This window comes from Pan paniscus, chromosome 6 (assembly GCF_029289425.2).
Source record: "Pan paniscus chromosome 6, NHGRI_mPanPan1-v2.0_pri, whole genome shotgun sequence".
NCBI lineage: Eukaryota > Metazoa > Chordata > Mammalia > Primates > Hominidae > Pan > Pan paniscus.
In genome coordinates this window covers 35,107,839-35,131,705 of record NC_073255.2, presented here as the reverse complement: position 1 = coordinate 35,131,705, position 23,867 = coordinate 35,107,839, and the positions used below count along the sequence as shown (strand labels likewise).

General features: G+C 42.5%; 1 protein-coding gene across 3 annotated transcripts in view; it reads right to left on the bottom strand.

The window, feature by feature from the left end:
• The window catches only part of ZNRF2 (zinc and ring finger 2), an 82,233-nt gene extending 62,458 nt beyond the window's left edge, over positions 1-19,775 (bottom strand). For all 3 annotated transcript variants that reach the window (XR_004672403.3, XR_004672402.2, XM_055115819.2), the window contains exon 1: positions 19,145-19,775. Coding sequence is in view for 1 of the 3 variants with exons in the window: in XM_055115819.2 (XP_054971794.1) it covers positions 19,145-19,613 (469 nt within the window). In the remaining 2 variants the exon portion in view is untranslated. The remainder of the gene's footprint in view (positions 1-19,144) is intronic.
• Between the last annotated feature and the right edge of the window lie 4,092 nt (positions 19,776-23,867).

Below are 23,867 nucleotides of genomic sequence, written 5' to 3'. Positions count from 1 at the left end.
TGAATTTATAATTCCTAAGTGGTTTAAAACCACTAAGCTGTATTCCCACACTTTGGCAGGCATCAGAATCACCTGGAAGGTTTATTAGAACACAGATTGCTGGTACCCTTTCTGCCTCCAAGTTTTAAGTAGGTCTGGGGGAGGCCCAAAAATGTGTGTAACAAGTTCCCAAGAGATGCTGATGCTGCTGGTCTGGGACCAACTATAATGCTACAGTGGGTAATTCAGTTAATAAAGCACCCAGCCCATACTCTGTGATCAACACAATCATATCCTACTCTTAAAGATACCTTTTTCCAGTAGGAAAACACTAACATCACAGTTTATCATAGTCTATGAGCTTATACCTCAAGGCAAAATGGGACTTGGAAGACACAAAACAAAGGGTGAGTAGACATCAGCAACACCTGGAAACTTGTTAGAAATGCAAGTTCTCATTCTTCACCCCAAAACTACTCAATCAGAAACTTGGAGTGGAGCCCAGCCCTCTGGGTGATTCTCAGGCCCACCAAAAGTTTGTTTGAGCCATAAAACATCTAAAAGATTAATGATTTTAAAAAGGGGTCAAATTACTATAAAATTAATTCGGGAGATACTGAATTAAAATGAGTTAACTAGTTTTCTTTTTCTTTCTTTCTTTTTTTTTTTTTTTTTTTTGAGACAGGATCTCATTTCCATCGCCCAAGCTGGAGTGCAGTGGTGTGAGCTGAAGCCAAGTTGAGTGATCCTCCCACCTCAGCCTCCTGATTAGCTGGGACTACAGGTGCGCACTACCACGCCTGGATAATTGTTTTCTATTTTTGGTAGAGACGGGGTTTTTCCATGTTGCCCAGGCTGGTTTCGAACTCCTGGGGTCAAGCCATCCACTCGCCTCAGCTTCCCAAAGTGTTAGGATTACAGGCATGAGCCACCACGCCCAGCCTTAGACTTCTTTATTACAGAACTTTAATAGGTTACAAACTTGCTCCGTTACTGAAGTCTTCCTTCCAGGAGAATCTTATGAGACCAGTATTCTACAGGATAAACTTTCATTGATGCTGTCCAGAGTGCATTTTGCTCTGTGGGCCCTGACAGTTAATGGCACACACCTGCAGTCAGATAGAGTGGAGTATGAATTTGAGCTCTGAAAGCATTAGTAGTGGTAGCATGGGAGAAGGAGCAATTAAAGAGTAGCAGTGATGATGATACCGCCACCAGTTCTTTTCTGTTTAAAAAATACATGTGTTACCATAGAAAATAAATGGCAATACACAAGAATAAAACAACAGCAATATTTCTACTAGTCCGAGATAACCAATTTTTAGTGTATGGATATTACCTTGTCTTTTTTATGTACATATATACACTAATTTGGTAACAAAATTACCAAAAAAAAAAACGTACTTTAATTTATATCATAATCATTTGTTTCCAAGGCCCTGATGGATGGACACTAGAGACTATACATTTTTTAAGATGGAGGTTTTTCTTCATCCTTCTGGTCATCTTCCTATGACCAGAAAGCCTCCCTAACCTATTGCAACATGCACTGAATTATTTTTTGACTAAATGAATAAGTAAACAAAGAAAAATAAGATACAGAGACTATGCATGATATTAGAGAACATTTCCAGTTTCCTCTATGCTCAATTTTAAGCCAGCGAAAATACAAAAGAACATTTAAGCCATGTGCAGCTTGGGTTTACAGACCACTATCATATATTCACATATAGAATGAGGAGCACTTTTCTCTAGTCCTTGCTACATACAGTAATTTTTAAAAAGTAAGAGCTCTTTAAAATATTAAGTACATGGACACAGAGCAAATGCAGGAATGTCAAAGGCATGCCAGACAATTCGGTCCTCAACAGACTTCAGTTTTCTGTGAAGTAAGCGTATCAGTGTTCTCAAATTCCTCTAGAGTTTCTGATTCCAAAAACTGCCTTGCGAACACCAGGGAGTGAAGCCGACAGAACTGGTTCACCACCCCTGTGGCAACAGTGAAGCAGCCTCCTTCCCTGAACAAGCAGCAGCATGCTCCTGTCCACGTCTCATCACAGCTCTTTTCAGTGCACTAGCCTACAAGAGGACCCTGCTCCAGGCTACTGACCTAATTGTCTGTTCTTATATTATACATTTAATTACCTTTTCGGAGATTGTTATAATGGGATTTTTGCCCGCTCTAGTATATTCAAATCTAAGACAAAGATAAGTTTTTTGTTTTTTTTTTTTTTTAAAAAAAGCCTCATTATCCTGTAGTCCATTTTGGAAAGTAAAGCCCAAGAAAGCAAAAGATGAAGGTTCTAAAGCTAGTTTGATTGACCTCAGAGTACCATGCCCAGTGCCTCTTCCAAAAATATTTAATATATCAAAAGTGAATGCAGCGAACCATGCCCCAGATTGCTTTTAGTAATTTAAGTCCCTTTTCTAGCTTTTATTTATTTATTTATTTTGAGACCCAGTCTCACTCTGTTGCTCAGGATGGAGTGCAGTGGCATGATCTTGGCTCGCTGCAACCTCCACCACCCGGGTTTAAGCGATTCTCCTGCCTCAGCCTCCCAAGTAGCTGGGATTACAGGTGTGTGCCACCACACCCAGCTGATTTTTATAATTTTAGTAGAGAAGGGGTTTCACCATGTTGGCCAGGCTGGTCCTGAGCTCCTGACCTCAAGTGATCCGCCCACCTCTGCCTCCCAAAGTGGTAGGATTACAGGCTTGAGCCACGGCACCTGGCCCCTTTCCTAGCTTTAAAAACACTCTCTTCCCATGGATACTAAAGGAATCCAGGATGAGGTTCTGTCATTCCAGTTGTTTTTCTCAATCCAGGCCACTTGATAAGAAAGGCTGTAAGAGCAGAGCAGCAGACTCTGCTCTCATCTTTGATAAATGCAGAGTCCTTATTTAAGACAGTACAGTCTGATTGTTGTAACAACTATAAGAACTCCCCAGGCTCCTCTTGCACAAGGCTGAAATTTTTTTAGCCCCAGCTGTAATTGTGGATTACAGTTAAATTGTTTGATTCATTTATACATCCTGGGCTTAAATATGAAAACAAAAAAGAAACATATAAGCAGAAAGAAAACTACATATATCTAGCCATTGTCTACCTAATATTTAAAGATTCAGACTATAACAAAACATAATAAATTCCCAACTCACAATCTTCAATCAACCATTTCTCTGTATTCCTTGGACAGTGAAATTTCTCCCAAATTTGGAAACAATGATCCTAAAAATAAAGCTCTCTGAACGTTCTCCTTTTCCTGGGGATTTGGAATTTGCAAATGAATCAACCACTATATCCCACTTTGCTGTAGTGAATCCTATTTAAAACACTTAATATCATCCAAAAACTGCTAATCAGATAATGTAAAATTAAAGAATAGATAAAACAGGAAGTGTTAGATTCTAATTAAGTCTATCTTTTATTAGAGATAACCACACACTCAGGCTTCACTTATCTATCATTAATTAAACATTTGGGGTATTCTGGCTGGGTGTGGTGGCTCATTGCCTGCAATCCCAGCACTTTGGGAGGCCAAGGCGGGTGGATCACGAGGTCAAGAGACCAAGACCATCCTGGCCAACATGGTGAAACCCTGCCTCTACTAAAAATACAGAAATTAGCCAGGCGTGGTGGCGTGCACCTGTTATCCCAGCTACTTGGGAGGCTGAGGCAAAAGAATTGCTTGAACCCACAAGACAGAGGTTGCAGTGAGCCAAGATTGTGCCACTGCACTACAGCCTGACAAGAGAGTAAGACTCCGTCTCAAAAAAAAAAAAAAAAAAAAGACTTGTATTCATGTTTTCCCATGAAAAAATCCTCTAAATATATGTTATGGAGAAAAAGCAGGTTTTACGGCCGGGATGGCTCACGCCTGTAATCCCTGCACTTTGGGAGGCCAAGGCGGGCACATCACGAGGTCAGGAGATCAAGACCATCCTGGCTAACACAGTGAAAACCCCGTCTCTATTAAAAATACACACAAAAAATTAGCCGGGTGTGGTGGCGGGCGCCTGTAGTCCCAGCTACTTGGGAGGCTGAGGCAGGAGAATGGCATGAACTTGGGAGGCAGAGCTCGCAGTGAGCCGAGACCATGCCACTGCACTCCAGCCTGGGCAACAAGGCGAGACTCTGTCTCCCAAAAAAAAAAAAAAAAAGCAGGTTTTAGAAGAACACAGTATGACCACATTCTTGCCAATAACAGCCTCCATCACAAAATTACATACAAAATGAAACTACTTTTTTCTATGTACTTAAAAGTATGTAAATGAATTAAAACAGAAGTATATGTATAAAAAAATAACAGTTACATCTGGGAAGACAATGGGATCAGCAAAGGAAGACTGGAAGTGACTGTCATTTTATCTAACCTGATTTTTTGGGGTTGATTCCTATTTCTTTTGCAATTAAAAAAAGAGAACTTCCAGTTAAAGAGGACTAATTGAACATGTTCATACCAGAGGACTGAAAGTGACTTTCACTTTTTTTGCATCATCTGATTTTTTTTTTTTTTTTTTTTTGAGACATAGTTTCGCTCTTGTTGCCCAGGCTGGAGTGCCATGGCGCGATTTCAACTCACTGCAACCTCCGCCTCCCGGGTTCAAGCAATTCTCCTGCCTCAGCCTCCCGAGTCGCTGGGATTACAGGCATGCGTCACTACGCTCGGCTAATTTTTGTAGAGACAGGGTTTTACCATGTTAGTCCGGCTGGTCTCGAACTCCTGACCTCAGGTGATCCACCCGCCTCAGACTCCCAAAGTGCTGGGATTACAGGCGTGAGCCACCACGCCCAGGGGCATCATCCAAATTTTTATAGGAGTGAATTATTATTTCTTCTGCAATTAAAAAAAAAACTAAGTAAAGATAACTAGTTGTACACATTCATTAGTTTCTGCTCAGTCCAAACATCCTACTAAAATGATAAAAATGTAATTTTTAAAGGGAATACACCTATAAAAAATCAAGAAGATGAAATAAAAAGCAGTACCTTTAGACTCTGGAAAGAAAATTAAAGAATAATAATTTTCACTGCAGAACTAGGAAAGCAGAGAAGCAAACTGATTTACAGCAGGCACAAGAACTGGCAAGCACAAGATATCCCTGGAAGCAGGGGTGAAGGCAGGCCTAAAAGAGAAAGATTCATCACCAGTCTGTGTAAGGAGCTGTGAGATCTCCTAGTTGTCCTCCCTGACTTGCAGCAGCTAAGCAACCCCAACCCTGGCACTCTACTACAAGCTTGTTATTAGGAAAGGGAAAAGTTTCTAGACTTGCAGACAACAGGAATAGCTGAAGGCAGAGGTCCTGTATTGATACTAAATATTGAGATTAAATGAAAGTATCATTTTGAGTATTAAGACTCTCAATCTTCTTCTCACTCTGCTCCTAGATCACTAGCATAAACGATTGTGTCTTCCAGGCAAGAAAAGCCATTTCTGGAAAATATGACCAGCCCAAGAGAAAAGACAGTAATATTCCTAAGAAAATGGCCCAGACAGAGGACACTACATGCACAGAGAGCTTCCAATTTGCTTTTTAGTTCCCCCCACTTTAAAAGTATCAGGAGTTAGCCAAAGATCACCAAACATTTAAAGAAAATATCTAACAAAAGAATGAAGCCAAACAAACAGAAAAAGCAAGTGGGAAGAAACCGAGTCATCAGGAAAGGGAACAAAGCGTACACATACATATATATACATACACATACATATATACACAAACAGATGCACATGTAAATTCGTATCAGTAATATTCTTAGAAAAAGGTATTGTACCCACAAAACAAAAATGGAATATATGAAAAAAAACTATTTTTAAAGACCTCAGAAATTTTAAAAACATTAAAAATTAAGTTAAAAATTAAAATTACAGAAACAAATAAAAATTGAAAAAAGAGTTATAAGATCACGTTTTTAAAAGTCCCCCCTTCTGGGAAGTGAGGAGCCCCTCTGCCCGGCCAGCCGCCCCGTCCGGGAGGGAGGTGGGGGGGTCAGCCCCCCGCCCGGCCAGCCGCCCCGTCCGGGAGGGAGGTGGGGGGTCAGCCCCCCGCCCGGCCAGCCGCCCCATCCGGGAGGGAGGTGGGGGGGTCAGCCCCCCGCCCGGCCAGCCGCCCCGTCCGGGAGGGAGGTGGGGGGGTCAGCCCCCCGCCCGGCCAGCCGCCCCGTCCGGGAGGGAGGTGGGGGGATCAGCCCCCCGCCCGGCCAGCCGCCCTGTCCGGGAGGTGAGGGGCGCCTCTGCCCGGCCGCCCCTACTGGGAAGTGAGGAGCCCCTCTGCCCGGCCAGCCGCCCTGTCCGGGAGGGAGGTGGGGGGTCAGCCCCCCGCCCGGCCAGCCGCCCCGTCCGGGAGGGAGGTGGGGGGGGTCAGCCCCCCGCCCGGCCAGCCGCCCCGTCTGGGAGGTGAGGGGCGCTTCTGCCCGGCCGCCCCTACTGGGAAGTGAGGAGCTCCTCTGCCCGGCCACCGCCCCATCTGGGAGGTGTACTCAACAGCTCATTGAGAACGGGCCATGAAGACAATGGCGGTTTTGTGGAATAGAAAGGGGGGAAAGGTGGGGAAAAGATTGAGAAATCGGATGGTTGCTGTGTCTGTGTAGAAAGAGGTAGACATGGGAGACTTTTCATTTTGTTCTGTACTAAGAAAAATTCTTCTGCCTTGGGATCCTGTTGATCTGTGACCTTACCCCCAACCCTGTGCTCTCTGAAACATGTGCTGTATCCACTCAGGGTTGAATGGATTAAGGGCAGTGCAAGATGTGCTTTGTTAAACAGATGCTTGAAGGCAGCATGTTCGTTAAGAGTCATCACCACTCCTTAATCTCAAGTACCCAGGGACACAAACACTGCGGAAGGCCGCAGGGTCCTCTGCCTAGGAAAACCAGAGAACTTTGTTCACTTGTTTATCTGCTGACCTTCCCTCCACTATTGTCCTGTGACCCTGCCAAATCCCCCTCTGCGAGAAACACCCAAGAATGATCAATAAAAAATAAAATAAAATAAAATAAAATAAAAGTCCCTATCTGGGCATGGTGGCATGCACCTGTGGTCCCAACTACTCAAGAGGCTGAGGCAGGAGGATCACTTGAGCCCAGGAGTTCAAGGCTGCAGTAAGCTAGGATCACACGACTACACTCCAACCTAGGTGAGAGCCTCGAGACCTTGTCTTTAAATAAATAAATAAATCTCTCAAAAGAAAAAAAGAACAAAAACCAAAGACATAAAAAAATTGAAGAGAAAAAAGAAAAAGCAAAGGATTACTCTAGGTGTAAAACATCTAAATCATCAAAGAAAAAAATGGCAAAAAAAAATCACAGAAAGCAGCTGACTCAAAGAGCCTACCAAATATGCTGCACAATGAATGAAAACAGTTCCCTCCCAAGACATGTAATAATGAAATTTTCATACAAAGGATCAAAAACCATAATGACATCTATGCGCTCAACAGCAACACTAGAAGCCAGAAGGCAACAAGGCAACACATTTTAAATTCTCAGGGAAAATAACTTCAACCTAGAATTCTATATCAAGTCAAAGTACTAATCAAAAATGAGGGCAGAAATAAAATATTTTCAGGAATGGAAGCCTCAAAAAAATTTTACCTTATACATATTCTTTCTCAGTAGGAACTATGAAATTGTATCAGCTAAAAACAATGGAGAACATCAAGAAAGAAGACACATAAATTCAAGGAACCAGGAAACTGAACATAAGAGAGAGGCAGGCAAATACAATTTCCAAGATGATGATGAAAAAAGACGGATCTCATAGGATAATCAATTCGGAACAGGGTAGGTCAGAGGGTCTCAAAAGAGACTTTAACAAGAAAATGAAATTCAGGCAATACTCATCATATGAATAATCTGAGAGGAGATTTATACAAATGAGGGAGGGTTGTAAAACTAAACAATTTTTAAACTAACAAATTTTTAAAAGACAAAAGAGAAAACACAAAATTGTACAGGAAAAGAAAAGCAGCCAAGTGTGAAAAGGACTCTGAATTATTAAAAGCTAATTAGATTCTGTACACTTTACAACTAAAATACAGAATAACTCACACTTAAAATACTACAAGTGGTTGATCTAACTTCTAAGTCTCATCTCCAGATAACAGTTAAAGAAATTATCTACTCTACCACCGACTTCTTATGACATAGGCTCAAAAGAGACAGTGCTTATGAAGTAACTTTCCTAACACATACATTACTATATGAAAGTAACTGTATTAGTTCAACATTTATAAAGACACTTAAAGTGGCCAATAATATTAAATATTCTTAATTTTAGTTATTTTGTTTTAAAGAAACTAATGGCAATCCTCCAAAGAACTCTGCGTACGGTAACGTGGTAGGAAGAGTGGACAAAAGGAGTTATTAAGGAACTGAGATTTCAAGGTGACCAGATATGCTGTTTTTGAAGAAGTGCTATGATAGACAGGAAATCTGGAGAATTACCAATCAAGACTTCAGGGCTCTCAGACTGAAGGGTGTTGAAGCACCAGCAAAGCAGTGAATTGCTTTAGTAAATGCCAAGTCATCCAGGTTGCCTGAGATGTAGTAAATCATGTAACTAAAATAATCTAAGTTTTTCAGCCTCTGCCCTGAAGCAGCAGCACACACTTAATGAAAACACTGACCTACCTTATCAACCATCCTTCCAACCATCTCCAACCGCCCACAAAACACGCTCACATTGATAACACTTTGTAACACATTCAAATGATTATAAAAGAGCTATAAGCACAGTATAATTTTACTTCTAAGGCAATTTTATAACTGCCTCCATTTGTACAATCTATATTATACCTATTTGGTTCAAAAATTAATTTACCTATATTTACATTATACAAATAAAAACATAACCTACCACTTCTTTCTAGAGCAATACATTTCTATATATAATTTAAACATGACAATAATTTTGATAATAATCTTACCTTAAAACATAATAATGTAGTTATCAAATACATTTTGGGAAACATTCAATATTTACAAAGTTTTTACCATGTGTTTGGCATAGTAAATGTGCTGAAAAACTCAATTCAAATGTTCAGGGGAGAATTTTGTAAATATAAGGAAGACATATTATAAAAATAACGAAAACTGGATTGTTTTTGCAAAATCTGAGCAGTTGGGAAGAGAAAGGAATACGGTATCAGAGTAAAGCACATGGTCTTTCTGAGGAGGGTGAGACTGGAAGTGGGGCATAAATCTTGGATGTTTTAATTTTTTCATTCATTGAAGAGGTTCGTTCAATAGTTAAAAGTACAGAGGTATGAAGTATTTGGACTACTTTAACCCTCACAATGCTACAAAAGCAGGTTTTTGTTTTGTTTTGAGACAGAGTCTCATTCCATCACCCAGGCTGGAGTGCAGTGATGCAATCCTGGCTCACTGCAACTTCAGCCTCCTGGGTTCAAGCGATCCTCCTGCTTCAGCCTCTGGAGTAGCTGGGACTGGCTAATTTTTGTATTTTTGGTAGAACCTGGGTTTCACCATGTTGCCCAGGCTGGCCTCGAACTCCTGAGCTCAAGCGATCGCCCCCGTCCGTCTCCCAGAGTTCTGGGGGTTACAGGTGCAAGCCACTGTACCTGGCCTGATTCTAGAGATGAGAAAACGGAGGTACAGAGGAACTAAGCAACTTGCTTAAGGTCAGCCCAAGAAACATGACTTGAAGACTTAAACTCTTCCCCATAATAACAGAATACAGCCTGGACATAAAGTGCATCCCATCTCTGCTTTTGTAATTTATGGACAGATGCGGAACTCAAACTGAGCTAATCTGAGTCCTTTCTGCTGGAGGTAGAGAAAGGTACTCCCTTCAGGCCTGAAAGATCGCATGTAGTTGGAAGTACAGAGAGTCTCAAGGCCCCAGCTTAAAGAAGGCCCATACTGCCTGGGGGCAGTGGCTGACACCTGCAATCACACACACACACACACACACACACTCTCTCTCTCTCTCTCTCTTTCTCTCTCTCTCTCCTTCCCTCCCCCTCTCTCTCTCTCTCCCCCTCCCTCTCTCTCTAAATTTCAGCTCCAGGGGCATTGGGTCCTGCCTTTGTTCCTTCAATTCTCTAAGTTACCCTAGGATCCTTTTCAATAATTTGAAACAATATACAGTTTTTCCACTTAATGCTATTTTGAGTTATGCTTCTATCCTTTACAACTGAAAGACTTAAGATTCTCTGACCATGGTGCAATATTTTTTTTTTTTTTGAGATGGAGTCTTGCTCTGTCACCCAGGCTGGAGTACAGTGGTGTGATCTCGGCTCACTGCAACCTTCACCTCCCAGGTTCAAGCAATTCTCCCGTCTCAGTACCCCCTAGTAAGCTGGGATTACGGGCACCTGCCACCATGCCCGGCTGATTTTTGTATTTTTAGTAGAGATGGGGTTTCATCATGTTGTCCAGGCTGGTCTCGAACTCCTGACCTCAGATGATCCACCCACCTGGGCCTCCCAAAGTGCTAGGATTACAGGCATGAGCCACAGTGCCCAGCCACGGTGCAATATTTCTAAATTAACACTAGAAGTAACGAAAGGGTACTAGTAAGGACCACCACAATAAAGCCACACTTTAAAATAACTTCCAAGTAAAAGAAAATATCGAAATGCAGTTAACATGATTATTCCCCGATAGAACTGATTTTAAAAGAAACAAAAATGTGTACTCAATGATAAAGAAAATGGTAAGTATCCAAAGCTTTGGGAAGTGACTATATGTAACAAGAAGTAAACACAGCCTTAAACGCTTTTATCATTAAAAAATAATAAATAAAAAATAAAAGAAGCTAAGAGAAAGAATAAAATTAACTTTACAAAATGAGAACGAACAGAATAGAGGTAACAGTAGAAAAAATTAAAAACCAACAAAAATAGCAAAATGTGTTGTTCAAACTGAGCACTGGCTCTCTGAAACATATTACACATAATCCTGCCTGGGCAATATAGCGAGACCCTGTTCTCCACAAAAAGGAAAGAAAAAAAAGACAATAAAAATAAAAATAAATAACCCATTATGTATACATGGCTTCATTCTTCTTTTTTTTCCTCAGCCCACATATAAATAGGTAAATTAAAGAACTATTACAGACTAATCACAATTCAAGCAAAAATTAGGATATTCCACATGGTCGGAACTTATGAAATTCAAATGACTGAATACATCTATAATTTTCTGACACACTAATATTTTCGTCACTAAAAAAAAGAGCCCTGAATGAAATAATGACTCTGATAGGTGACATTACTCGAAATATATCTACCAATCTGCACTTATAAATATCAAAAACCTCACAAGTTTTTATGGGTTAAAAAATTTTACATAGTCCCAAAGATTATACCTTGCTAGAAGCTGTTTCCATCTCTAATGAGCAATTTGGCAATAAAGATCCAATGCCTTGAACAAAAGTGTATCTTTGTTTCTGGCAATCCCATGTCGTTGATAAATTTCTAAGAACTGGCCGGGCGCTCACGCCTATAATCCCAGCACTTTGGGAGGCTGAGGTGGGCGAATCACTTGAGGCCAAGAGCTCAGGACTAGCCTGGCCAACATGGCAAAACCCAGTCTCTACTAAAAATACAAAAATTAGTGAGGCATGGTGGTGCACACCTGTAATCACAGCTACTTGGGAGGCTGGGGCACAAGAATCACTTGAACCTGGGAGGCAGAGGTTGCAGTGAGCCAAGATCGCACTACTGCACTCTAGCCTGGGTGACAGAGCAAGACTCCATCCCCCAAAAAAAAAAAAAAACTGTAAAAATGTGCTTACCAGGGTGTTCATGGCAACAGTATTTTATTACATCTGTACCAAACAAACTAAATGCTCAACCATAAGGAACAACGAAATAAATCCTTGACTCTTCATTTTCTCTCATACCTCCACATCTAATCCAGGTGGCTCTATCTTCAAAACACGGGATATCCAGAATCTGGCCACTGCTTAGCACCTCCAGCACTGCCACCCTAGTCCAAGCCACTGTTATCTTTCATCTGGATTTTTGCCTCCTTGCTGACTCTTACCACCTCACACAATAGCCAGAGTAATCCTTTAAAACCCAAGTCAGATTATGTCTATCCTCTGCACAAAAATACTCCAGTGTCTCCCCATCCCTCTTTAAAACAAAAGCCGCAAACCACAGGTCAGTGGTTATGAGGCAGTTTATGATTCTGTCCCAACCTCATGCCACCCCACTATGCTCTCATCTTCTACAGCCCTCTGCACTCCAGCTGTAGTAAACCTACATATCAGGTACACTCATGCCTCAGGGCCTTTATAGTTACTGCTCCCTGTGCCTGAATGTTTTTCCCCCAGAGATCCTCATGACTTGCTCCTTCACTTTCTGCTTGAATTGTCACCTTGTCAGTGAGGTCATCCTTAAAACCCGATTTAAAATAGCAACTATAGATAGGCCTCCACCCCATAATCTCTATCAGCCTTTGCACTCCATTTTTTTCCATTACACTCAATGCCCTAACACACTATGTATTTTACTTGTTTGTTTACTATCTCTCCCAAATAGAATAATAAGGCCCCTAAAAGCAGGGATTTTTATCTTATTTCTTCACTGCTGTATCCCCAGAATAGTGTTCGGAAGAGCGGGTCCTCATTAAATATTTGAGTGATTTTTGGAATACTGGGTAATAATTAAAAATCATGTTATAAAAAATTTTAATGTGATGTTAGAAACTGGTGGAAATGGAAACAGCATGTTATCAAAGAATGTGTAACCCATGGATCAAGAAGAAATCATATGGGAAATTAAAATACATTTTTCACTGAATGTTAACAAGAACACCTCAAAATCAGTGGGATTCAGGTAAAGCAATTCTTGGAGGAAAATGTGTAGCTTTAAAACTTCGTATTAGAACATCAGAAAGGTTAAAATCAAAACAATATAAAAATGAATGTTTCAAATTTTGTGTCTAAAACAAATACATATATAAAAGACATTAACAGTTATTTCTGGTGGTAATATTACAAGCAATTTGCGATTTTTATACCTGCTTTTCCGTATGTTAGTTTTTCTCTAGTGAACAGGTATTATTTTTATAATTAAAAAAAAACCAGGTTTTTAAAAAACTTCCTTTCCCTCTGGTTGAATTCTAACTGCTGGCCTCTTCCTCTGCCTGTCTCTTAAAATACTTGCTCCTCTGGATTCCATCCTTGTCCTTCGTCAATCTATATTCATCCCTTAGTAATCTTATCCACTTTCTGGAATCATTTATAACTTGCAAATTGATTCCTCAGTTTTTTGTAATATCCTGAATTAGAGACTCATGTTTCCAACCACTTAAAGTATACTTCTATCCAGATGAAAATCCTGTAGCCACTCAAATTTAACAGGTCTGAAAGGAACTCATTATCATCTCCTAAAACTTGTTCTTTTCATCTTTAATACTGGTTAAAGACATCACTATGTACCCAGGTTCTCAATTCTATCAGTTCTACCTTAGAAATCTCAATCAAATCTAACTTTTCTTCTCCCTCACCAATGCCATGTTTTCAACATAGGCATCTTCTATCAGTTATATTTTAAAAGAATCCTAACTGATTCTCCTGCTATCACACTCTCCTCCTTAAGAACTGAATCCTGATCAGGGTTGCTGCATACAGCCTGAAGTCTGCACCACTAGAGAAGGTTGCCATCCATGCAAACTATGAGTGTTAATTGTGCCCAATGGCCTAATCATGATACTCCCCCTGCTTTCAAACTTCATTAGATAAAACAAACCTACAGCACTATAAAATCCTTCAACTGGCTCCACTTTCTATCTTTCTAGCTTCAGGTTCTCATCATTCCTCTATGCACCCTACAATCCAGACATATTTAACTTTTCAGTATGCCCTATCAAAACCCACACTTTTGTGGATTTTTCTTTAGTCTGTACTGCCCTCTCTCCGTAAAACTTCTAAATCCTTCAAACTACAGTTCAAACGTACCCTCCTCTGTGAAGCATTTTTTGACCAGCCTAGACAAAGATACTTCACTAAGTGTTTTGTTAACAGTTCTATTACAGAATTTGTTGCACTGTATAATGATCACATATATCCATCTCTCAAATTCAATGGAGAGTTGAGCAGTGCATAAAGAAGCTCCATATTTGTACCCTCAGTATCTACAATGTCCAGCCCCTAAAAGGGGTTAAGTTCATGTTTATTAATGCTATACTTAACCATATGCATTAGTACAACTTTTTAAAAGTAAATTAAAATGAGTTTTAAAAAAAAGTTACATGTTCAGCTATCAATCTATCTATAATCCATGTGGCGGAAAGAACTGATGTGACTATTCTTGATTCCTACACTTCCTGGTGTTTAAACCTTTGTATAATTCCCTCCCCTTGCACGTGAACTGGACCTATGACTTGCTTCTAATCAATGAAATACAGCAAAGGCAATGGGTTGTATGTGATTACATGTACACGATTATGTAAGAACATAGCACCAGTTCACCTTTCCTTTGCTTACTTTGAAGAAGCAAGCTGCTCTGAACCAAACAGACACAAGGAAATAAATTCAGCCAATAACCCAAGGAAGTCTGTGGGCAGACCTTTCCCCAGTTGAGTCTCTAGATAACAACCCCACCCTGACCTACACTTTGACTGCAGTCTTAAAGAGGACACAGCTAAGTTGTGCCCAGCCTCTTGACCCACAGAAATTGCAAGGCAATAAACGTGTTGCTTAGAACCACTAAATTTGCAGTCATTTGTGAATAAGCAGCTTAGAAAACGAATAAAATCAGAACCTAAGGTATTTCTGAACCCTTTGTTCACAAAAAGGCCTATGTTTTGTCCAATTTCTTAACAAATAAATGTCACGTACATGCAAAATTAAAACACAGACTAACATTTCAAATAACAGTTCTTAAGAATATTCACATAAGGTAAAACTTAGGAAGTAATTTGCTACATAAAGCAGTTCCTACACTCTCTTTTAACACATTTGCCAATATACCCAATTATACATAATACTACATGTAATAAGTTTAATATTAGGGCAATTCTCCTTAAAACCCAAATAATAATAAATAGTTTAAAAGTTGATATCTCATTAATGATATTTGATAATCAGAAGAACTTACTTAATGGTCACCAGGCAAAGCGATCAAATTGGAGGAGAGCAAGAGACTTGTTGGAGATGTGCCTGAGGGAGTAAGACACTATCTTACAACAACAGGGCTCTTACTCCCTCAGGCACTGCACCAGCCAGCAAAGCATCAAAATACCAGGTTCTTAGGTCACGCTGCCCTCAGATCAGGTGATGCCCTGTGCAACTCACCAATCCTCCCCACCTTGCAGTCAAGAATAATTCCAAAAAATTCCCAAAGCAGAAACTTCCATGACACAGGCCACACTTACACACAGCAAAACATGTAACACGAAGGTATGAAATTACAAGTGAGGAACAATAACCACCAGAATTCTTATTACTTCAGGAGTGGCAGGGGTTGTGGTTAGAAGGCTCATTTTTCTTAGAAAGAGGCAAACATTCCTCTTCGGCCACTCCCCATAAAAGCCTTCAATGGCACAAAATAACATTCGAGAATAGGAAATAGATTAATTCCAATATCCCAAATTCAAACATTTTGGCACTTGATATTGGTAAGAAGTGATAACTGAGACCGATTCCATAATGGTTAATTGATGAAGATAACCTAACACCATAAAACTTCACATCTGCCTTAAAAATTAAGAGAAATCTTCCTAGAAATACAGGTCTTATTCAACATATTCAGTTTTAAGAGATAACCCACACTCCTTCAACATAAGAAAACATGTTTCACAAGTAGCAAGGCACCTGAGTTACAATCAGACTACTGAAATACTCATGAGCAAGCCACACCCAAAAAAGCTCAAGAAAATCAGGAGGCCAAAAGCAACCCAGCACCACTGGTTGTCTTAGATTAAGTCATTTTACATTTTCACTTCTGGACTCAAGGATACATTATACAAGTCCACACGATTTCTCTGGAAATAATCTCCATGTATTGGTATATTTCTATAGCCCAATTCATCTACCCCATCCTTGCTGCATCATTAAAGGCTATTTGACCACTCATATTATGCTCTTATGAACAACAGCTACTTGACAGTGGAAAAAAAAACGTAGACGTAAATTAAAGCCAAACAAACCCTAAAATACCATCAACATTTTTAAATATTAGGAAATACCCTTAAGACCTTTTTTAAAACAAAGGTGATGGACAACACTAGCAGTAGTCAAGAAGTCTGTTCACTTTAACACTCCTCAGTCTGAAAAGAATAATAAGGACAAGATTTACTTCACCTAAAAACTCCTATATAAATATAATCACATTCTGATGTCTGGCAACTCAATTCTAGGAAATTTCTACACACTGAAATATCTGGATTAGGCATTTTTCTTCCAGTTCTCTAGAGAGAATAAGAGTGTATATAGCCAAAACAGATGTCCAAATGACAGCAAAACATAAAACCAACACAGAAAACTTCCTCGTTCAATGTGGCAATTCATTATGAGGGAACTACTAACAATTCCACTTGCTAGACTCTTAAGTGTTAAAAATAAAAGGGGGGGACTGTTTTTCATTTTCTATAAATTACATGAGAGCTCACAAGAGAATAATTTTGAATCTTATTAGTACCACATTTTCTTATTAGGAGACGTTAATAATATAAACAACAATTAAAACAACAGTTTTACAAAAAACAATACGAACTTTCCACTAATTCTGAAATAATCCTTTTATCAATTTTCAGATGCAGTTATTTGTATATAACCATTTATACAATTTGTAACTGAATAAACACAATGTTATAATAGATACTAAAAAGTTAAGTAAATGTGAACTAGTCAAGTCTTTTTTAATTATAAGATTCTTCATTTAGCTCCCTAAATCTCAAGATGATGAGAAACATGCTTCTATTGTTTTCCTAATAACCCGTCCACTAAAATATAGGTAAAAATCTCAGTAAGGCAATGCCACTAAGATGGGTTTTTACGTAAATGTATTCCATCTCCCTGCCTCAACAGAGATTTCAGGATGTGGCACTTTCATCTGATCCTGTCATATAATAAGAACAGGTAATTTCTCTGATCCCTTTCCAGCAATTCTCAACTGAGGTTCCTCATCTGAATCACCAAACACAGGAAATTATTTCAGTGACTTTTCTCAATTGTTCCAAGAATGATACATAACTAAAACCGTTCTAAATGCACTGGAGCTAAAAGTTAAAATTCATTGCACACTATGGCACAATTCTCTCCAGAAAGTCGGTTGAGTAAGGCTGCTATAAGTTCCTCAGAAAGTGTCACTGTACTACTAGGCCCCAGTCACCCAACCCCAACAGCACTAAAAGAACTATAGTGAGTGCACAAATCTAGAACTTAGATAAGAAAAAAGATAAATGCTTTATCTCCAACTTTAAGCAACTAGGTATTTTTACTTACTAGGGAATAGCATGGGGCTCAACTGTCCCTTGCTCTGAATGGAATGCATTTACTTAACAAAACAAACCCATAGAAATTCAATGTTTCTCAAAGGGAATTATCAGCTCTTAGAAAATGAATTTTTAGAAATCAGCATATTAAATAAATATTAACTATTAACTTGACAAGGCTTTTCCTATTCACCCTTCTTTAGCAAACTTAAATATTCATCTTCTAATAATTGCTAAATGCAAATTTTCACTTTAAAAAGATAACGATAAACATTAAAAACCAGTTTGCCCTTCATTCTCGCACTAATCACCAATTCTCAGAAACCGCCTTTTATATTCTTCAGTGCGGACTACAGCAACTTCAACTGTTAGGTTAGTTGTGATCAAATCACTTTAAGGACACCAGTAGAGTTCTTTTACTCAAAAGCAAATGACTTTAAAAAATAGCCCAATTTTAAGAGGGATGAATATTTTTAAGAAGCAAAAATTACTTTAAAACAAGGTAGCTAATTAAAAGTCAAGCGTCGTTCCATATTGAATTTGCAAAGCGTTACTAAAAAATGGGAAAAATGAAACGACATTCCTGTTTTTAATTTATGCTGGCGTGTGTGCTGATAGTACAGAACATCAGAACAGATACATTACTACGTATTCCACTTTACTAAGTCTCCAAAGTTCCTACGTTTACAAATATATAAGTAAAAGCGGCACAAAAATGTAGGGGATGGTGTTTTCGCTGCTCATCTGTGCTCAGTTGCTAATTTTTCTAATACCAGATACATAATGCGATGAAATGGGAATGCATTATCTTCTATACTTCTATTTATTTTCATAAAGGGGAGAGGGGAGGTGGTCTTGATTCATTTACTATTAGCGTTTTGCAATAAAGTAGATCAGCATAAAACATAACTGAAGAAGTAGGATTCATTTTCCCCAGGACAACGCACACTTCCTCCTGTTTCTGTAGTAAAGCACATCACTTTGCTATTAAAAATGTCCATTTTTCACAACTGACTTTTCCTTAACTCTAGTCAACACTGCTCTTCAAAAGAACCTAGCCAATTATTGTACCTTGAAGACAGATGTGCAAAATTTTTACTTCCTTAGGAAACTTTTCCATTTTTTAAATGCTTTCCAAATTAAGCAGGACTCACATTAACTGTGATCTTAAGTAGCAGTTTAGTGAGGTTTAAAAACAAACTTTTCATTAACGCATTCATCCAATTAAAATGACATAGTAACTGGGACTACTGACACAGATTTCAGGATTACAGCTTTATACTAAAAGTCGGTCCAAAGATGGTAACTCAGAGTTCATTTGAGACGCTTTGACTTTTGGCCTTTAAAAACTGTTCCCCACTCGAGTCCCCAGATAGAACTACATTTAGCAACGGGTCTCCTCCTGACTTCCTGGTACTAAAAACCACAACCACAAGGGCTGTTTCGTCGGTTTGTTGTAAAACAACATTTGCTCCAGTCATCTCACTGGAAAATAGACTTTCTCTACTGGGCAGCCGCTGAGGTGAGGGTGCTCAGGACGTTTAAAAACAAAACCACGCGTCTATGCGGTAGCGGCACCGACGGTGTTAAGCGCCGGGTTTCTTCCCAGGATGGAGACCGACGCGGGATGGTCCGGGAGGCAGCCCCCGGCGCCCCGGCAGAAGGAGAAAAGGAGAAGGGTAAAAATAGCCGGCGGCCACGGCCCACGTGCAGCCGCGGGAGGACCGAGCGCGGGTGCGCGAGAGGGGTCCGTACCTCCAAACATGTGCGGCGAGAGGTGAGCTGGTAAGGAGCCGATCACCAGGCGCGGCCCGCCGGGGCTCCCGCCCACCGGCCGGTCCCGGCCGCCGCCGCCGTCCTCAGGGCTGCTGTGCACCGAGTCCTGCGAGCCGTACGGGCCGCTGCTGCTGTTCGGGATGCTGAAGGGGGACTGTGCCGCGCGGGCCCCCGACGCCACGCTCCCCACGGCCCCGCCGAGGGAGCGGCTGCGCGGGGCCTCCGGGGCTGCCGGGGCCGCCGCGGCCGCCGCGGCGCCGCCGGAGGCGCTGGGCTGGTGCGCGCTGGGCACCTGAGCCGGGAACCTCCCCGCGGCGGCGGCCCGAGCGCCCCCGCCGCCGCCCGCGGTCCCATTGGCGCCTCCGCTGCTACTGGAAGGTAGATCCGAGCCCGAGTACGCGCGCGTGCGGCCGTTAGCGGCGGCCGGGCCGCTCTGCTTGGCGCCCATGTCCGCCCTGCCCCGGGCCGGGCCCGCGCGCTGCGCCCCGAGAGCCGGGAGGGCGGGAGCAAGCGCGGGAGCTAGAGGGCAGGGCCCAGGCGCCGCGGCCGGCCCAGAGAGGCCCCCGCACGTCCAGGGCCGCCGCCCGGCGTCCAGAGGGGCAGTCGGCGCCCGGCGCGCTCTTCTTGGGGCGGCGGGCGAGGCCGACGGCCTGACGCGGGCGCGGGAGACGAGGAGACGCGGAGAGGAAGGGGTCCCGGCTGCAGGCACCCCTCGCTGGCTCCAGCAGGAAGGGGCGGCTCAAGTGGCCGTGCGGCTGCCGCTGGTTTCGGTTCTGGTGCGCCACGACGGGCCGCTACCGCTCTCTGCTGCCGCGCTCGGCGCCCCCGATCTCGGCACCGCCTCCTCTCGGGCGGCCGCTGCTACCGCCGCCATCCTCCGGCTCCCACGGCGGCTGGCGGCTGAGTGGGAGGCGCCCGCCCAGACTCCGCCGGGGCCACCTTCCCTCCTCCCCCAGCCACCCAGCTGTTATTAACGGAGAAAGAGGAAAAACGGGTGGCGCGCGAGGGGAGGACGAAGAATGGGAGGGAGAGGTGGCGCGCGCTTCCCCGCAACCGTCGCCTCGCTCCCCCTGCGAAGGAGGGGCCGGGCTGGCGGGAGGATCTGGGCCGCGAAGGCGGGGGGTGCCCAGGAGGGGAGGAGGTTCCCCGGCCCTCGCGCCGGAAGGCCGCGGAGCGGCGCGGCTGCAGGGTGCGCCCGGCCCGTGTGTTTGGGTCGCGCGCGTTGACCCCGCCCCCGCCCCCTCGTGCCGCCAGGCCGATTGGCTCCCGCCGGCCTTGCTCCGCCTCCCCCTTCCGCGACCTGCCCGCCCCTGCTCCGCCTCGCCAAGGTACTGCGGTGTGGTAGGTGCTGCCACTCGTGGACTCGGTGATGGACAGGTCTCTGGCCACGCCCTCCCATCCAGGGCGCGCCCTTGTCTTCCTCGCGGGGCCTACGCCGATAGGAGGAACGGACACCGGGCGCCAACCAGAAGGCGGCCCCTCCTCCCGCACGTGGCCCGCCGACGCTGTAGGAGCCTGTGTCAGCTGCAGCTTTTCCTGGCAGGGGGCGTGAATGGCTGTGTCCTCTGCCCAGAGCCGTTTGGTTTCGGTGGGTGTTGGTGTTACACACTGATTTAAAAAAAACAGAAGCTCAAAAGCCAGCTTGATCTCAGACTTACTCATGAAACACCAACCTGGGAGGAAGCGCAGAGTTGGAAGAACTCGGGATAATCCAGGTTGACCCTCTGTGGTAGGGCAAATACTGTGGTGCCAGGAACGCTGCACCTGACTCACAAAAACTAGAATCTAGGCCCAACACCAAACTAAATTATCTGTAGTGAGCAAATTATTTTACTTTTTTGGACTTTAGGTTTATTTTTGTTTTTGTTTTTGAGACGGAGTCTCGCTCAGTCACCCAGGCTGGAGTGCAATGGTGTGATCTCGGCTCACTGCAACCTCCGCCTCCCGAGTTCGAGCGATTCTCCTGCCTCATCCTCCAGAGTAGCTGGGATTACAGGCACGTGCCACCACGCCTGGCTAATTTTTGTATTTTTAGTAGAGACGGTCTTTCACCATGTTGGCCAGGCTAGTCTTGAACTCCTGTCCTCAAGTGATCCACCTGCCTCGGCCTTCCAAAGTGCTGGGATTACAGGCGTGAGCTACCGCACCAGGCCGACTTTAGGTTTCTTACCTGAACTGTTTGTGTTAAATCCTAGGGCACCTGCCTCTTTAAAATCCTATAACTTCTCTAAAATGTAATAAAATTCTCCTCAGTGCCTTCCTCAGTGTTGGTGTGGTCTCTTCACGGCAGAGCAGGGTCTGGATACCCAGGGAACAGCCTGCTCTGAGACTCCCATTATGAAAATGTCTAGTCTCTACTTGAAAATAATAGCAAGTGGTGTTTTATAAAACTGCAGAAATACTTTGTCATCTTTTCACTATTTGCAGTAAGTCATTTATATAATGATTTTCATCACTCTTAGGGTATGGGAATCAAGTTTTTAAACAAATGGAGAATATATGTATACATATAAAGACATGTATTGTGTATCTATGTACACAAACACACATATATACATGGAAAAACAAAGGTACTCAGTGCTTTATATGCAGTATCATGTTAAGATATGGTCATCATTTTGGTTAAGTGCCCTCTCCTTATAGATGTTTCCTGCCACCTCCTCCCCCATCCCAGCATCACAGACTGACTTCAGTGTTCCCACTCAGTGCTGTACAATACCTCCTTCATAGCTCTGATCATGTTATTATTATTATTAGATATCTTGCTTGTCACTACACAATTGGCTCCATGATAAACTTCATGTCTGTACCTCCAGTGTTTAACACAGTGTCTGGTCTTGCGATGGTACAATAAATGTTTTGTGAATGAATGAATGAATGAGTGAGTGAATACATATATCCTCACCAGTTGTACTAAAACGATTCTTTCTTGAATGTCACTCATTAACTTATCATGTTCTTATTCTCCTTGACATTTCGCTTGTGGTGGGTGCCCCTTCCACCTCCTCTCTGGTGAGCCTTGTTTCTTTCCCCACGAAGGTTCTGGAGATAAAATGCTGGCCTTCTATGTTCTTTCCTTGGCCCTCTTTCCTCTCTCCTCACCCCTCTCATCTCTCTCCAGTCACCAGCATGAAGCTGTCAATGTGTGTTATTGTCAACCAAACAGTTCTGACTTCGTTGAAAATGTGTCGCTTATTTATTTATTTATTTATTTGAGACAGAGTCTCGCTCTGTCACCAGGCTGGAGTGCAGTGGTGCGATCTGGGCTCACTGCAACCTCTGCCTCCCAGGTTCAAGCAATTCTCCTGCCTCAGCCTCCAGAGTAGCTGGGATACAGGCACGTGCCACCATGCCCAGCTCATTTTTTTTGTACTTTTAGTAGAGACAGGGTTTCACCATGTTGGCCAGGGTGGTCTCTAACTCCAGAACTTGTGATCCACCCGCCTCGGCTTCCCAAAATGCTGGGATTACAGGCGTGAGCCACCGTGCCTGGCCATCACGTCTTTATTATACCTACCAGTTCTTCAAAAATTAAAAGTGCTGCTTCATCCAAATGAGTACACACAGGTATACACACATGTAGAACTGCAACGGGTTTTTGAGATAATACCCATGCTACCTGAAATGCACTCTGCTTTCTATTTGACTTCACTTTTGTAAAATGCTGGTCACTGCTTATTGGATTGATTTTACACCCCCCTATGGGGATGTAATCTGCACTTTGATAAACAGTAGTCTAAATCAGTGCTTTGCAAACTTTAGCACACACAAGGATTACAGGAAAACCTTGTTAAAACAGGCTGTTGGGCCCCACCCTCAATGATTCTCATTCCATAGCTCAGGGTTGGGCCTGGAGAATTTGCATCCTAACAAGCTGCCCAGTGATGTTGCTGCCATCAGACTTCGGACTCTTGTTTGGAGAAGCACTGGTCTAAATGACGCTTTCCTCTACAATCAGAACTGTTGTTTTAATGCCTTCACCACTTATCAAGAGACCAGAGCCCCAGCTCTTTAAAATTTTTCAAATTTGAAGGTTTTAAAATACACTATATTCCTCCTGATGCAGTTCAATGATATTTTGACCAAAGGCTTTGGGGGTGCAAAATTAGTCTGAATGTATTGTTAAAGCACTTCACATTGACAAAATTATTGTCCACAAACTCACACTGGAACAGGTAAGCTACTTCTGGGCTTTCAATAAAAATGCCTGACCAATCAGTTTGTTGTTGTCTAGTTTGAAGTTTAGTTGGGGCAAGCCTCTTCCCTTTGTGTTCCCTTACTCTCCTTTGCATTCCTCTTTCCTCCCTTGGCTTCTCTTTTAAAACTCTGCTGGATCAGACCTTTGATGTGTGGGACAGCAAATTTGCATAGTGACACCCATTAGTCCTCTCGGTCGGGGACCACAGCCTCTCTACAGGGCTGTCCCGCAGCCAGCAGTAGCCCTACACATTTTGCTAAGGTTTTGCCATCCCACTTTTCCCCTTGTTATAGGATTTAAGAGATGGTTATGGCTTTGCTTTTTTTTTTTTTTCAAGTAAGTGTTCATACACTACCTCATCTCTACCAAAATAGGACTATATGTATAATTGCCTATTTTTAAATAGGCCTATTTTCCTATTATTTTGCTTTTTAAAGAAACAAAAGGACCATCTAAACATTAAAATGAATCTTAATACATCCTACATATGTGTTAATACATCCT